At 44.5% G+C, this 15,610-nt stretch overlaps 1 protein-coding gene across 2 annotated transcripts in view; it reads left to right on the top strand.

Annotated features, from left to right (window-relative positions):
• Positions 1-3,999: 3,999 nt before the first annotated feature.
• The window catches only part of kat7b (K(lysine) acetyltransferase 7b), a 52,951-nt gene continuing 41,340 nt past the window's right edge, over positions 4,000-15,610 (top strand). The window contains exons 1-5 of one of the 2 annotated variants that reach the window (XM_084322660.1): positions 4,000-4,173; positions 4,656-4,806; positions 4,907-5,152; positions 5,443-5,525; positions 7,152-7,235. In XM_084322660.1, coding sequence (XP_084178786.1) covers positions 4,102-4,173; positions 4,656-4,806; positions 4,907-5,152; positions 5,443-5,525; positions 7,152-7,235 — 636 coding nt within the window. In that variant the 5' untranslated portion in view covers positions 4,000-4,101. Of the gene's footprint in view, positions 4,174-4,655; positions 4,807-4,906; positions 5,153-5,442; positions 5,526-7,133; positions 7,236-15,610 lie in introns of both variants that reach the window. The other variant, XM_084322659.1, reaches the window with a different exon arrangement.

The following is a 15,610-nucleotide window of genomic DNA, read 5'->3' as shown; positions in this document are numbered from 1 at the left end:
CTAGGCATGGACTTTGAACAGTCTGCCAGTTGTGTAAAAATATCCCAGAAGGGATATGTGGAAAGAATCCTGAAACGTTTTGACATGCAGGAATGTAGAACAAGGAAAACACCATGTGATCAAAAACTAGACTACCAGGAGGATGCTCAGAAACTGACAGATGTAAAAATGTACAGAGAAGCTGTGGGTAGCCTCATTTATTTGACAACATGTACTCGCCCTGACCTATGTTTTGTAGTGAGTAAGTTGTCACAGCATTTTTGTAACTGAGGGGTACAATTCCCTGACTGTATTGATAAGTATGGTATCATTAAACCACTACCGCTTTATGTACTTTAATTACTGGCCATACAGTACACAATATATGAATATGATGAACACTTCCCACAATGAAATCGGTTCCAGTCAAAGGTATTAATCAAGTATTTAATGGAGCAAAAGGTACATAGGATACTTTACATTATTCTTTGAATGCACTTGTAAGGCAAAGGAGTATGCGTAGGCAAATCAATAACGAATGTCCATTCTCTGGTTACGCAGGAGGTAATTATACAACCTGAATCTTAGGGAATTATATCTATGGTGCACTAGTAATATAGCGGAAGATACTGGAAGGGGTTCCCACTGGTTGTAAGCCAGCAGGGGGGGTAGAAGATCCGTCGGTAGTAGGACGTCTGGTCAACGATGACTAGGGAGACTTCAGGTACAGAAGCCGGTGCAGTAGCCTCTTGATCCACAGACGAATACAGCTTGGTTCTCTTGTAGACTGTAGCTCTACAGGGAAGAAAGCTAGTCGGCCTCAGGCTCTCTGGGCGCCGACTCGACTTGACTCCTCTCGGGGTAAATCCAACACGTGCAGCGTCTGCGATTATCCGCTCCATAAATCACAGGACCAAAGCAAATATATTCCAGCCGCAAAGGGCTATGTAGTCGTCGGGTAGATTAATCCAGTGTACATGTCCATACGGCTCTCGCCTAGGTCTCCTCGGGTGAAAGCGCCATGCGGTCGGCCCAGCCTGGATAAGAACTCTAGCTAATACGAGAAAGCGTTGGAGATGCTGGTCACTATAGAATTCTAACCGCACGATACACTATACACAAATAGACTATTAAAGACTTAATAGAAATATGTCGCACTCGACGGTATGGCGCCAAACTCTGACAATTCAGTTATTAATTCGCACGCGGTCTCGATGCTCTATTCTGAGGCCAAACAGGCCATACTTCACCGCACGTTGTATCGTGGGTGAGGCTTCAACTTATCGGTAACATACTAAGGACGAAGGGTACGGAGGTAAGGGGCTAAGGGGCTTCTACATTCACCTGCGCCGTATTTATACGCACGGTGAACAAAACTAGTTCCACTCTCATTTCTGTCGCGTATTCCTGGGCAAGGGCGGGCATGTCCAGACACATCTTGACGGTGACTTTGAACCTGGCTCCGGAGGCCGGTCCCTGGCGCCGGTGGACCGCTGTCCAATAGGAGAATGAACTATTATGGTCTGGGCTAAAGGGATATTCCGTGATATGTACAAGGAATATACAGGGGATATCAAACGATATACAAATACTATGCAATATATATCAATAAATAAATATATATATTAGGTTTAATCTGATCCTTTGTAACAATTTTGCTGATCCCACAGAGGAGCACTGGATTACGGTAAAACATGTTTTTCGTTATCTCAAAGGTACAGTAGATAAACAGCTGTGTTTCAGAAAGAGCAGCGAGGGCTTAGGGCTTAAAGCCTACAGTGATGCAGACTGGGCAGCTGACATCACAGATAGAAGGAGTACCACAGGATATTGTGTTAGTTTGAACACAAACAGCTCACTGGTTTCATGGAAAACAAAGAAGCAGCCCACAGTGGCACTATCAACTTGTGAAGCCGAATACATGGCTCTGGCCATGACAATACAGGAGTGTATTTATCTAGAACAACTGCTTGAAGGAATGGATACCTATGTATATAAGAAGACTGTTGTTTATGAGGATAACTAGGGAACCATTGCCATTACGAGAAACCCTGTGTGCCGACAGAGGTGTAAACATGTGGATATAAAATACCATTTCATCAGATCTGTCATCAGAGAAGAAAGGATGACACTGGTTTATTGTCCAACAGACGACATGGTAGCAGACGCTATGACGAAGCCTGCTTCCAAACTGAAACTGAAAAGATTTGCAGAGGTTTGGTGTGTAATTATTGACTGCCATATTCTTTTTGATGTTCTGAACTGTATTATCTTCTTTGTAAATTGTTTTGAAGAAGTTATACAGTGTGCTAAACAAACCTAAGTGGGAGTGGTAAAGTTAGAGGTTATATGTAGGGTTGCAAGTAACTGTCTAACTGTACATAACTGCTTCCACTGACTGTACATATCTGTTTCCACTGGAGGGCGCTATAGGCAGAGCTTTTACTGTTACCGCCAGTAGAGAGTATAAAAGCTTATGCCGACTCCCCCTTCTGTCTCTTCCCACATCTACCTCTCACGGAGAGGAGATCTCATGTGCTGCTGTGCTATGAATCATTGTATATAATAAACCACGCCGATTAAGGGCTCAAGGTAGAAACCATGCCTCATGTCTATATTATTGTCGCCCCATAGCCAATTCTGTCAACAAAGACGAAAGTCTTTCTCTGGTCTGCATCCCCTTAACGACCTTTGTTTGTACGAGGAAGTCAGAGGTAAGCGACAGCTGTGATTGGAGGATCAAGAAAAGAGGGCAGGGTTTTGAGACAGGTCCATTGTGTGTATTGAGCTGTACTGTACTGTACCCATTCTGCAATCTGTTAATAAAGTTTTCAATCAATCAATCAAGTCTAAAAACAATCCAGGATATGAGAGGAGAGATACATTTAATAAATGTAGCCTGTAGGTGTATCAAACACAACTAGCAATATGTGTATGTAGGTCTACCTGGCATGCATCACATACACATTACAAAAGTTCAACATTATGCCGAAAAATACTGAAGTCAGTAGTCACAAACATCTCAAAACAAGCTAGTCAGACTACTACTTGACCTGACTCCTAGAACCCACCTCACCCCTGCCCACTTTGACAACCTAGGATGGCTTAGAGTAGACGACAGAGTACAGCAACTTGCAATGGGCCTGGTCTACAAGATACACTACGCGACCAAGGTACCCATGTACATGTCAAAATACTTCCCAAAGGTCAGTGAATACCACGATCACAACACCAGAGGGAGCTCCACAAATCATGTAAAACCCAGATTCGGCTCAAACAAGGGACTAAACACGTTTCGCAATTATGCCACATCAATGTGGAACGCCCTGCCTAAAGCTGTAAAGGAATGTGAATCACTACCCACCTTCAAAAACACTCAAAAAACACCTACGTGAGACTGCAATTCGAAACTGGCCCCTACAAAGGTCCTAACCTAGTTGTACAGTAAATGACAAAGTAAGGCTTTGTCAATATTCCAATGTACAGTGTAAAATGTGTGTGTGTCCCCTTCCCAACCCCCCCCCCCCCCCCCCACCTCCAATGTACAGCCCTCACCCAACCCACCCAACCCCACCCCACCCGACCAACCTCCTCCAATGTACAGTTTCTATGCCAAATGTATATACACTCCTTTTCTGGACACTTTTGTATCACAAACAGTACTGTATTTGCAAATCTGATATGTCATAAATGTATAGATGTAGCAGTACTGTCTATCTGTATGTCATGTATGTCATATATGTTATGATGAATTGAAAATGGGGGACCCTGATGTAAACAAGACGAAAGTCTTTCTCTGGTCTGCATCCCCTTAACAATTGTATGTATTGAGCTGTACTGTACTGTACCCATTCTGCAATCTGTTAATAAACTTTTCAATCAATCAATCAAAACAGACTTGAAAAAACATGCATCAAACACATGCTTTTACTTCGGAAATTGTGTGCTTTTATTTTGAAAAAACTCGACCGGAAGTCGTATTGCTGCTGCTTGCTGGAAGAACACAGCTCGAAAGTTAATGGAAAATGTGGCGCGATACATAGCCGATGCTTCATACAAACGTTTGAAGAAAACGAGTCTAAAGAAATTCGTTCTTTTGTCGTTTTGTAAAATTGGGAATATATGTTTTATAGCGCTAGCAGGGGCATAAAAAAATCGACATTCCTGGAGGAAAATATGCCCCGTAGACGACAGGTAAGAAAAATGTAGGTCGCACCATTAGCTCTGCCAACGTTAGCTCGACGCTAAGCAGCTAACCTTATAATGGTTGCAAACTTAACGCCTGCTTGCTAATTGGCCATGGACATAACTTGGCGTTACTACTGTGCTAACCACTCCACCACCCAGCCACATACGAGCCATCTACAGTCTGTTTTTAGACCGTTAACGAACGTGCAAATACAAGTTGCCTTATAACTGCCAGCCCACATTTTCTGAGAGGCAAGTGAGCTAACGTTAGCTGGGTAGGTAGATTGATTGAATACTTTATTAACCGATTGCAGAATGGGTACAGTACAGCTCAATACATACAATTGTTAAGGGGATGCAGACCAGAGAAAGACTTTCGTCTTGTTTACATCAGGGTCCCCCATTTTCAATTCATCATAATGAAGGTAGAAGGTACTGTTGCTGTGAATCTCGTTATTCTGCTGCTCACTATTTTGGTTCCCTGACAGAGACATGTCGCCGGGAGTGGTTCTGATGGGACCGAGGACTCCGACTCCTCTGTCGAACAGGAGCAGACCAACAGTTCCGAGAGTGATGGGAATGTCCCCAAGAGACAGCGCCTCACCAGAGCATCCCTGCGCCTCAGCCAAAGCTCTCAGGGTTAGCCACAAATATACCTAGGCTATCATTTGAAACGCTCTACAACCGTCCCAAATGTCAGTAGTTCAATAGAGGTAATGTTTCCCCCCCACCCACCCAGATACCCCGGATTTAAAGAGGGACCATGACGAGTCTCCCCCGTTGACCCCCACGGGGAACGCCCCATCCTCAGAGTCTGAGCTGGACATCTCCAGCCCCAACGCCTCCCATGACGAGAGCCAGTCTAAAGACCTGGCCAACAGCAGGGACTCGGATAAGGACCTGTCCCACCGCCCCAAGCGCCGCCGCTGTCATGAAACGTACAACTTCAACATGAAGTGCCCCACGCCTGGCTGCAACTCGCTCGGTAAACCTGGATATTACTCTAGTCTTCAACAAAGCTGTACCTGACATTTTAATCAGATTGTTAACAGGGCTTACCCCCCACCCCCATCTTTCACAACCATCCTGGAACCGCCCCAGACTGAAAAATACCTGTACCAAACTCAAATACATGTGGTTATTTTTTATGAATTCACAACTGTCAATCATCCCTGGAACGTGCCCTGCTTGAGCATGCATTGGATATGATTTGTGGTAAGTGCAGTATTATAATTCGGTGATTAGTGTTTGTATTATCTATATTCTTCCCTACAGGTCACCTCACAGGGAGACATGAACGACATTTCGCAGTGTCCGGGTGCCCTCTCTATCACAACCTCTCTGCGGATGAGTGCAAGGTGAATATCTTAAACGTCTTGATCTCCTCACCTTGTGGTGTTTGAGCTGGTGCAGTAATAGCCCTAGAATGGCTGAGATTATTACATTGTATGTATTCCATGTACAGCCGTAGAACACAAATTGCTATTTGAATTCACCCCAGCAACATTCTAATTTGTTACACTGTGTCTACTCACCCAATAATTAATTGCTAGACATATTGCCCCTCACCATATTTGTGATTAGTGGACGTTTTCATGTGATTGGTGCTGCTGTGTTTGCCATCCCGTTGCATAGATAAAACCTCTTTCACTAGGTACAGATGTCGCTCGGACAGAGGTATACTTTGGACAGGGGGGGGGTAAAATCAAACATTTTTCTTTTCCAGCTAGTGAGTGAAATAGAGGTTTCTTTGCAGTATATGGCTGGTTTGAGCAGCCACACCTGCCTCGGGTCAAGCTAATTAGACCTGGGAGCAGGCGTGGCTGCACACCTGTTGCACATTGAGGTAATCTGTGTGCGTAGTTAAATCCGCCACCCTCACACACGCATCGAGAGAGCTTTTGTCTAGACGAGAAGTAACATCTGCTCTGGCTTGTACCACCTTGCCAATTCTCTTCGGTGAAGGTCTGTGTTTGTACCATCTCACCTGTGTCCCTGAGTCAGAGAGCCTCGTTGAAAGCCACTTTATGTGGCGTGTGGCAGGCACAACTGACACAATGTCAACTTGGTTCAGCCTCGATCCCACTGTCGGGCGGTGTGGCTACTGGTTCAGGGAGGGAGTCCCCAGGGAGATCTTCCAGTGCTGTCTTCTTGAGGTTGTCAAAGCTGCGAGATAAGGAATCTCTCTCTCACACTCTCGCATACAAACTTAGATCTAAGCTGATTTTGAGAAATCAGACAAACTCGCACAAACCTACATCTAAGCTCAGTTTGAGAACTCTAGCACACACACACACACACACACACACACACACAGACAAGGTAAATAAATACCTGGTTGTGCTGCAACTGCATTGCTTCCTCCTTCAGCCTGTGGAAGACCTGACATCTAGGGTCTCCAGCAGATGGTTGTGTTCCCCTGTGTATATAGCTGAGACTGAGAGGTCTTTCAGTATGGCTCTGTGTATCTGTCTGAGAGGTCTTTCAGTATGGCTCTGTGTATCTGTCTGAGAGGTGTTTTGGTATGGCTCTGTATCTGTCTGAGAGGTCTTTTGGTATGGCTCTGTTTGGTATGTTGAGTCTTCAGGGGCCCATGGCATTTGAGCACATCCAGTGTGCTATTCCAGCGTGTGACAATGTCCATGATTAGTCTGTGCCTCTTAGTGAGGTTTAAAATGTGAGCAAAACACTTTGACATGTGGCCCTAGCTCTGATTCTCTCACTGCTACAACCATGTTATGTGCATTGTCTGTAATGACAGCGATGCTGTGAGTAGCCCTTCCTTGGGGAGGTGCTTGTCTTGGCTGCTGCTGTTTGTGGTGTTGCGCTCCAATTGCAAAGCAAAGCAGTTCTTCCAATAAACTGCCTCGAGAAGATTGAATGACAGTCGCACTGTTGTCTGTTTACTCAGCCCACACCTAGAGTTTACCTCTTGTTGAAACGTCTAGGCTTTAATCCCTCCACTGTTGGTGTCTGTTGTCCAGGTAAAAGCCACCAGCCGTGAGAAACAGGAGGAGGAGGTGAAAGGAAATGACGAGGGCAACACGCGCCACGCCACCCGACACCAGGTACTGTTATTACAGCCGCCTCTGTAAAAGGAACTAACCTACTGATGTCAGAGCTCTCGTTAGACTCCGGGGTTCTCCCTGATCATCACTGGAAGAACTTGTGTGATTACGCCTATTTCTAAAACCGGCAGATATCTAGTCGTCTGTGACCTCAGGCCCACAGCAATGACAGCATTGACTTCATTAGTGATGATGGTGTGAAAAATGGTCAAACACACTTTGTGGATTTAACTGGACCAGCCCATACACCGGTGCCATGTAATTTCTTTAAACAAGCTCTTATATAAGATCACTCATTATTAATTTATTGCCATCGTTAAATACTATGCAACCTCGTGTTTTGGTAGAAATAAATATTAGTTAGATCAGTGGTTCTCAAACTTTTTACACCAAGTACCACCTGAGAACGTAGCTGGCTCTCCAAGTACCACCCACCATATGACCGAAGTAAAAATACAGTCTATTCAGCTATGCACAGTTCACGCAGGAGGCAAATTTATTCCTAATAACATTATTTATTGTTAAGTTTTGTCAGACACAGCCACAATGTACAAAGGGGTAGCACGAACTAGCAAACTCTTCCACACAATTCTCATACAATGCAAGGGGCATTAAAACATATTATTACATGGCGTTTTAACATTTGCCGAAATGCTTGATTGTGATTGGTCAATAGCGCTCGTCAGAGGTCCGTTATTACTCGATAACGGACCTCTGCCGAGCAATAATGACCGCTGTGCGCAGCTGTAGCAATCAAGCCCACTGACACACTGCATCAGTGCAGCCAATCAGACACACCTGCCGGCTGCACTGACAGCGGAGTGTGTGTGACGATGACAGCGGAGCGACAGAACAGAACTGCGTCTGCATTTGATCTCGTCTTGTCGATGGTGTAAAATGAATTAGGTATATTGTTAGTAAGTTAGCCATGTAATAAGCAGGATAATGTTAGGGCTGTCTTAAATACTTCGAAGCTTCGAAGCTTCGTTCGATGGCACAAGCTTCGAACAGTAAAAAAAAATCGCAAGTTAAAAAAAAATCAATTTTCTTTTAATTTTAATTTTTAATTTTTTTTGTTTCGGTTTTTGTGTGTGTGCGCGTGCGTGCGCACGTGCATGGGGCCATTGGGTGGGGCCGGGGGACAAATACACTGGAGGAAAGTAACCCAGCTCAGCACTGCCCAATTATATCATCACTATTGCCTGTTTGAAGGATATCATCCTCAAACACATATACACCTACATGCCTTGTAGAATTCCACACATAAGAAAGAAAGATACTGGGATGAATAAACAAAATAGGAAATAAAATGTAGAAATGCATGCAATACATAAATAAATATGAATCTCCATATATGAAATAGAACATTTAGATAAGGTGCTACTGAGATGTTTTGGTGAGTTCTTTGTTTTTTTGTGGAAGTAGCCCTTCTTAAAAATGCATGAACATTCACTGATAATTGGTCTGTAGTGGAGTCTACAAGGTCTACATTGCCGGACCATGTAGAATCCGGACCTTGTAGACTGACATAATTCTGTGCATAGTTTAGTCTACACAGGCCATATTTCAAATAATCTAAATCTTACTTCATTCATTCATCTTAAACATTCTTGATTTGGGGGATTGGTAGTTCCCATGAAATCTGAAGTTGTTCAAACGACAACAGCGATCCACCTTGAATTAAATCACACAGCCGAGTGAAACCTTGTTGGCAGTCACGAAAGGGGCTACTTAATTCATTAATCCAATCCACTTTATTTATAGAGCACATTTAAAAACAACAAAGTTTACCAAGTGCTGTACAAGTCCCACAACATAAGATAAAAAAAAGAAAAAGGAAAAAAAAAAATTATTTTTAGACTCTTCGAATTAAAATCGAAGCTTGGCCCCGAAGCTTCGATTGCCAAAAAAAGCTTTGAAGGTCAGCCCTAGATAATGTATAGCTATACTCTGTCATTGTCGCAAAATAATTGACCTTCACTACGTTTAAAGAACACCTCGGCGAGGCGCCTCGGTGTTCTAAACTCTGTCGGTCAATTATTTTGCGACAATGACCTCGTAGCTATACATTATCCCTTTATTATTATACCGGCCGTCATACTAACTCAATTGGCAGAGTTAGCGGGTGGGAAGTCGAAGGGTGGTAGTAGTCTGGTCATTGTGAACAGCGACTCCTACAGGTCGGTTGGGGCGCCTGCACAGCAAAGTCAGGAAAATGGCGGGGGAAGTGTGAGCCTCCTACAGTCCTACACGTTACTCCTCGCCAAAATGAGAGTCCGCGATGGCAGGTGAAAAGATGTGACAGGCTGCCTCCACATGTATCGGAGGGGACATGTGATGCAAGGCTTCTATCCTCCCTACAACCGGCCAGTGGGGGGCATATGCGACAGGGTTCGTACGGGTGCTGGAAATCATTGAAAATGCTTGTATTTCAATGTGGTGTTTTAAATGTGCTTGAATTGTGTATAAAGTGCTGGAAAGTTATTGAAATTGTAATTGCGGGTGCTCCAGTAGCACACCATGTTACCGCGCTCGCGCGGGACTCCGTGCTGCGTCACGGATCTGGTTGACTCCGAGTTCGATTCCCGGACTCGCCGTCATTTGCCGAATGTCTCCCCCTGCTCTCTCTCCCGTTTCACCCTGCAACTGTCGGTCATGCTTGACCAGGAAAGCGATAAACGCTAAAAAATAAAGTTTTAAAAAAAGAAATTGTAATTGCACTTTATACTTTCCTAATCACTCGCTATCTGACTGAATAGTTTGGTTTTTAGATAAAGAAATAAAATAAGTCTGAGCGACTCGAGCGAGCCGCTTTCGCCTTTCACGCAAAATGAAATGTGGCTGGGCTTGACCCGTCGTTTTTTTTTTTTTTTTTTTACCTGTGCCACCTGAGAACAGCGCGTGTGTGTGTGTGGCCAACATGCCGGGAGGCTGCCATTTTAATGAGCTCTGGCTTGGAGATATCAAATATAATTCATGGTTAAAAAGAGGAGAAAATATGCAGAAAGGACCTGCAGATTTTTACCATGGGAGTCTGCACTTTCGAGCCACGTTGAATAGGGATGGGTACCTTTCACATTTGAACCGATACCGGTACCGGTACCTGTGAATCGATACCGGTACCCAACAATACCTTTTTTCGGTACTTAAAAAAAAAAAAAAAAAAAAACTTTTTTTTACTTTTTTTTTTTACTTTTTTTTTTCTCATGTCAACGTTCACACGCACAATATATGCTTACCTAGGATTTGACTTGATTCAACAACAAAGCAGTCGGAGCAATGACGAGCCGAAAACTGTCGAAATTTAATTTACCTACCTCAGTCGTAAAAAAAAATCCAAACTTCAAATAACTACAATTTCGACAGTTTTCGGCTTGTCATTGCTCCGACTGCTTTGTTGTTGAATCAAGTCAAATCCTAGGTAAGCATATATTGTGCGTGTGAACGTTGACATGAAAAGAGAAAAGTAAAAAAAAAAAATTAATAAAAAATATTTATTTATTTTTTATTTTTTTTTCGGTTTCTCACTTGATTCGATACTCGGTAGTACCGACGTGTTTCGGTTCGGTACCTCAAAAGTACCGAATTCGGTACCCATCCCTAACGTTGAAAGGTGAGCCACTGAGCCATGGGTGTTAGTAGGCCTGCCACGATAACACATTTTGCTGGGCGATTAATTGCCCCCGAAAATATCGCGATAAGCGATATTATTGCGACCGGTTAGAGAATTTTTTTTTGAGAAATTTTTTTCCCAAAACTTTTATTTTGAAGCCCACCGCTCCGTCTTTTCCTGTGTTTTAGACTTTTATTTTGAAGCCCACCGACCGGACCGGAAGTATTGGAGTAATTATCAGGTACTTTGGGTACCAGAAAAGTCACGTGAAACACTGCAGACCACTGATTGGTCAGAATAGAGACGCGTCTCTAGGATTTCATAATCATTATGTTTGCAGCAGGCACAAGTGCAATAAACAAAGGATACAGTCACTGTGTATTCTGCCTCATTTATTGATTAAACAAAACCGACATCAACACAATTTGCCACCGAGCGGAGAGTTTAGTCTCGCAAAAAGATCGCTGACTTGTTAAGGCTTGTTGTTAGGTTAGGTGCTAATGTTGTGCTAGCGTTTTAGCATGGCTATCGTACATAGCGTGATCAATATAACTCGCTATTGATTGTTTGTATGAGTAACGTTAATGCTAGTAGAATAGACACAACGTGAGGTAATCACCATCCATTTTAAACCGGTTATTACCTAATGCTAACGTTAGCAAATAGACGCGACTGGTAACGTTACAGCTTGTTAACGTTAGCATAGACAGCCTAGCTAACGTTAACGCTTGTAGAATAGACACAATGAGAGGTAACGTTAGCGTTAGCAGAATAGACACAACGAGGGTCTCGTTAATGTTGTTATTGATTGATTGATTGAAAACTGTGTTTACTCTGTTTGTATGAGTAACGTTAATGCTAGTAGAATAGACACAATGAGGGGTAACGTTAGCCCCACGGAGCTCCTGTGCTGTGCTCTGTAGTAAAGCCAGCGGCCCGCCTCCCAACACGGACAGTGACTGACAAGGGGCACTGGGTCCGCCTCATTAAAACAAACGCGCAAATAGCAATTAATCGCGCCCGTCAAAATCATTGCATTCATTTTAATTATCGCGGCAATTAATCGATTTATTGCTTATCGCGGCAGGCCTAGGTGTTAGTCAAGTCAAGAGTTTTATTTGTCACGGCATACAAGTATACAATGAAATGCGGGTGGTCTTGCCCGCAACGATGTGCAATACAGTGGTACAACATATAATAGAATCCAATAAAAACAACATTGTGCAATAAACAGGTAACAGGTACCATGGTGTGACATCTCGGTATCTGTACATAGTTATTTACAGAGCATATAGGACATGCTAGGTAGCTTTGGTAGTGCAATACACTGTTACTGTTGTTATACTAATTTAAAGTGGCCTTTCCTTTTGGCCATAAGTGGGTGTGTGCGGCATGCTGTGCCGTGCTGTTTCCATACCAGGCAGTGATGTTTCCGGTCAAGATGCTCTCTACAGCTCCTGAGTAGAAGGACTGGAGTATCTTCCCCGATACTCTGAACTTCCTTAACTGTCTCAGGTGGTAGAGGCGCTGCTTCGCCTTCTTTACTACTGTGTCTATGTGTGTTGACCATGTCAGATCCTCTGAGATGTGGACCCCCAGGTACTTAAAGCTGCTCACCCTGTCCACGGTAGCCCCGTTAATCATCAGTGGTGTGTGTGTCTCCTGCTGCCCTCTCCTATAATCCACGATCAGCTCCTTGGTTTTACCAATGTTCAGGAGCAGGCTGTTGTCCTGGCACCAGCGTTCCAGTACCTCAACCTCCTCCCGGTAGGCCTTCTCGTCGTTGTCCGAGATCAGCCCCACCACCACCGTGTCATCTGCGAACTTCACTTTGGAGTTGGAGCTGAACTTGGCCACACAGTCGTGTGTGTATAGTGAGTACAGCAGGGGGCTCAGAACACAGCCCTGGGGGGACCCGATGCTCAGGGTGATGGTGTTGGAGGTCTGACCCCCCACCCTGACCGCCTGGGGTCTTTCACTCAGAAAGTCCAGTACCCAGGCGCACAGAGCGGAGCTCAGACCCAGCTCGATCAGCTTGTCCACCAGTCTGGTGGGGACTATGGTGTTGAACGCTGAGCTGTAGTCAATGAACAACAGTCTCACATAGCCCTCCTTCTGACGGTCCAGGTGAGAGAGGGTGCTGTGCAGTACTTGGGAGACCGCATCGTCAGTGGACCTGTTTGGCCTGTATGCAAATTGCATAGGGTCCATATCGCTGGGGAGGGAGGCACAAATGTGATCCTTGACCAGCCTCTCGAAACATTTCATGGCCACAGAGGTGAGTGCCACCGGTCTGTAGTCATTGAGACCTGCTGGGGAGGGTTTCTTTGGTACCGGGATTAGGGCTGGGCGATATGGCCAAAAACGTTATCGCGATAAAATGATACAATTATTTTCATATAACTCGATATCGATAATTATCGTCGATATACATTTCTGTCAGTAATTAACTTCTTATTCACTACGAGACGAATTGGAGAGCCGTTGTGACTCGCGTGTCGAGCCAAGTCAACCCTTTGAGGAGCGTCGTGGTCCCGGCTTGAATTCTCCATGAATGTGTCCAAGTCCATAATCCATATAAATCCATTTTGTTATATACAACTGTTCCAACACAGTCTGAATGAATGTTTTCTCTTGTGATTATGCCGCGTGATTTCAAAACACAAACTGAATGTCTTGTCTCGAGTTGATGTCATCATCACGGTCATCAGTCCGCGCACCTTCTCCTACGCAGTACACACACGGCCCAGTGCATAGATTATTATATTCCACCAGGGGGCAACCTACCACCACTGGATCATATGCATAGAATGGAACACTGTTTGGTCCAAGCTTGGGAAATCGATATATCGAAACTTTGCGACCACGTTTCATGTTTATTTCGAGGAAATAATTTACCGCGATGATTATCGTTTTATCGCCCAGCCCTAACCGGGATAATGGTAGACATCTTGAAGCAGGCAGGGACCACTGACTCCTTCAGGGATCGATTAAATATGGTGGTGAACACAGGGGCTAGCTGGTTAGCACAGGACTTGAGTATGCGTCCTGTTATTCCATCTGGGCCAGCCGCCTTCCTGGTGTTCACCTGCATAAATGCTCTTCTCACACTGTGTACCGTCAATGAGAGAGCGTCCCCCCCCCCCCGCGGATGCCCCCCCCTCCACAACAGCCGGCGCACCAGTGCCGTCACTAGCCGTTGAGCTAGCAGTGCCACTGTTTGCACCAAACCGCGCGTAGAAGGTGTTGAGCTGGTCTGCAAGGGAGGCGTCGTCGCTCCCCATTGAGGGGGCGCTGACTTTGTAGTCAGTTATAGCCCTCAGTCCCTGCCATAAGCCTCTTGTGTCATTCTGTGCCATTTGTGCCTCCATCTTGTCGGCATACGTCCTCTTAGCAAGTTTCACAGCCTTGCGCAGAGTGTAGACTGTTGTCTTGTACTCTTCCATGTTTCCTGACTCTCTGCCCAGGTTATAAGCAGTGGTGCGAGAGTTCAGGGCTGCTCTGATAGTACTGTCCACCCATGGTTTCTGGTTTGGGAACACCCTTGCCTTCTTTGTGGGGACAATACTATCAGCCAGCGTTGTTATGAAGGACACCAGTGTCTGTGTACTCGCTGACGTCACTGGTGCTCCTCTCGAACATTAACGTAAGGCCTCTACATGCTACAGCAACTGCAACGCAACTGCAACACAACATCAGCGCGACTTCAACGCAACATTTTGCAGAGGGTGTTGTAGAGTGTGGTGTGAGGATGTTGCGTACCTCTCCCCAAAATCTAATCTGAACCTTGCGTTGATGTTGCGTAGCAGTGATTGGTGGGATAGCGAATTGGGGCGGGGCTGTCATAGATATCCTCGAGTTAACCTAATTTATACAAATGGAAGTATTGATTTCACCGCAACGAATCATTAAAAAAATATACCGTTAACTGGAATAAGTTGTTTCTTTACACATATGTTGGATTATGTAATTGGTTTGTCATGACAAACCAATAAAAAATTGCGAATTAACCGGTGGTTATCCTATTAACATAGCTACAACAACACACAGTAATGTTAATATAATTACATGCATCATTGTTTACAATGAACGGTGGGGCTAATCGAAAGGACTGCACACGGACAAGTTAACACTATGGTCGCCAAAAACGCTGTACCACGTCATTCCCCGCCATGCTCATTCTGCCAAAGACGCCGTACCACGTCTTTGATATCAATATTTCAAAAATCTGTGATCGAAATCATATTTCTCCCCCGGAGACTTGAGATCTACTGTTGATCCCCTCTCAACTCTCCAACGGTTCAAGAGCGCCATCTGGTGGCCAATCGGCGGATCGCCCAGAGCGGAAACAGGAAATGGAAGCTGGTGCTCATTCCAATTCGGTCCGATCACTCGGTAATAGTCCCAGGACTCAAGCTAGACACAACGGATAGCAATACGTTACCAATAACTCGATAAACAACATGATTTGGACGTATATACTATTATACAACCTGGAAATGGATCGCATATTTCTACATCCCATAATAGGAATATTTCTGTTCCACGCTCATCGCCCAACGCTATGAGGAAGCTACGGTAAGATTCAGCGTTATTTTTTAACGTGTTCGATACTAACTGCTCTAATGATCATATCACCCACACTAGATGAATCATCTAACGTTGGCCACGGAATTATAAACGACCCCCCCCCCCCCCATCCGGTCAACATCAGATGATCAGTAGTAACTTCTAGAAGCACGTCCATTTGAAATTTTTTATC

The sequence above is a fragment of the Notolepis coatsorum genome (assembly GCF_963971535.1).
Source record: "Notolepis coatsorum genome assembly, chromosome: 10".
Lineage (NCBI taxonomy): Eukaryota > Metazoa > Chordata > Actinopteri > Aulopiformes > Paralepididae > Notolepis > Notolepis coatsorum.
Note: the sequence above shows the minus strand (reverse complement) of the source record. Positions and strands in the feature narration are given on the sequence as shown.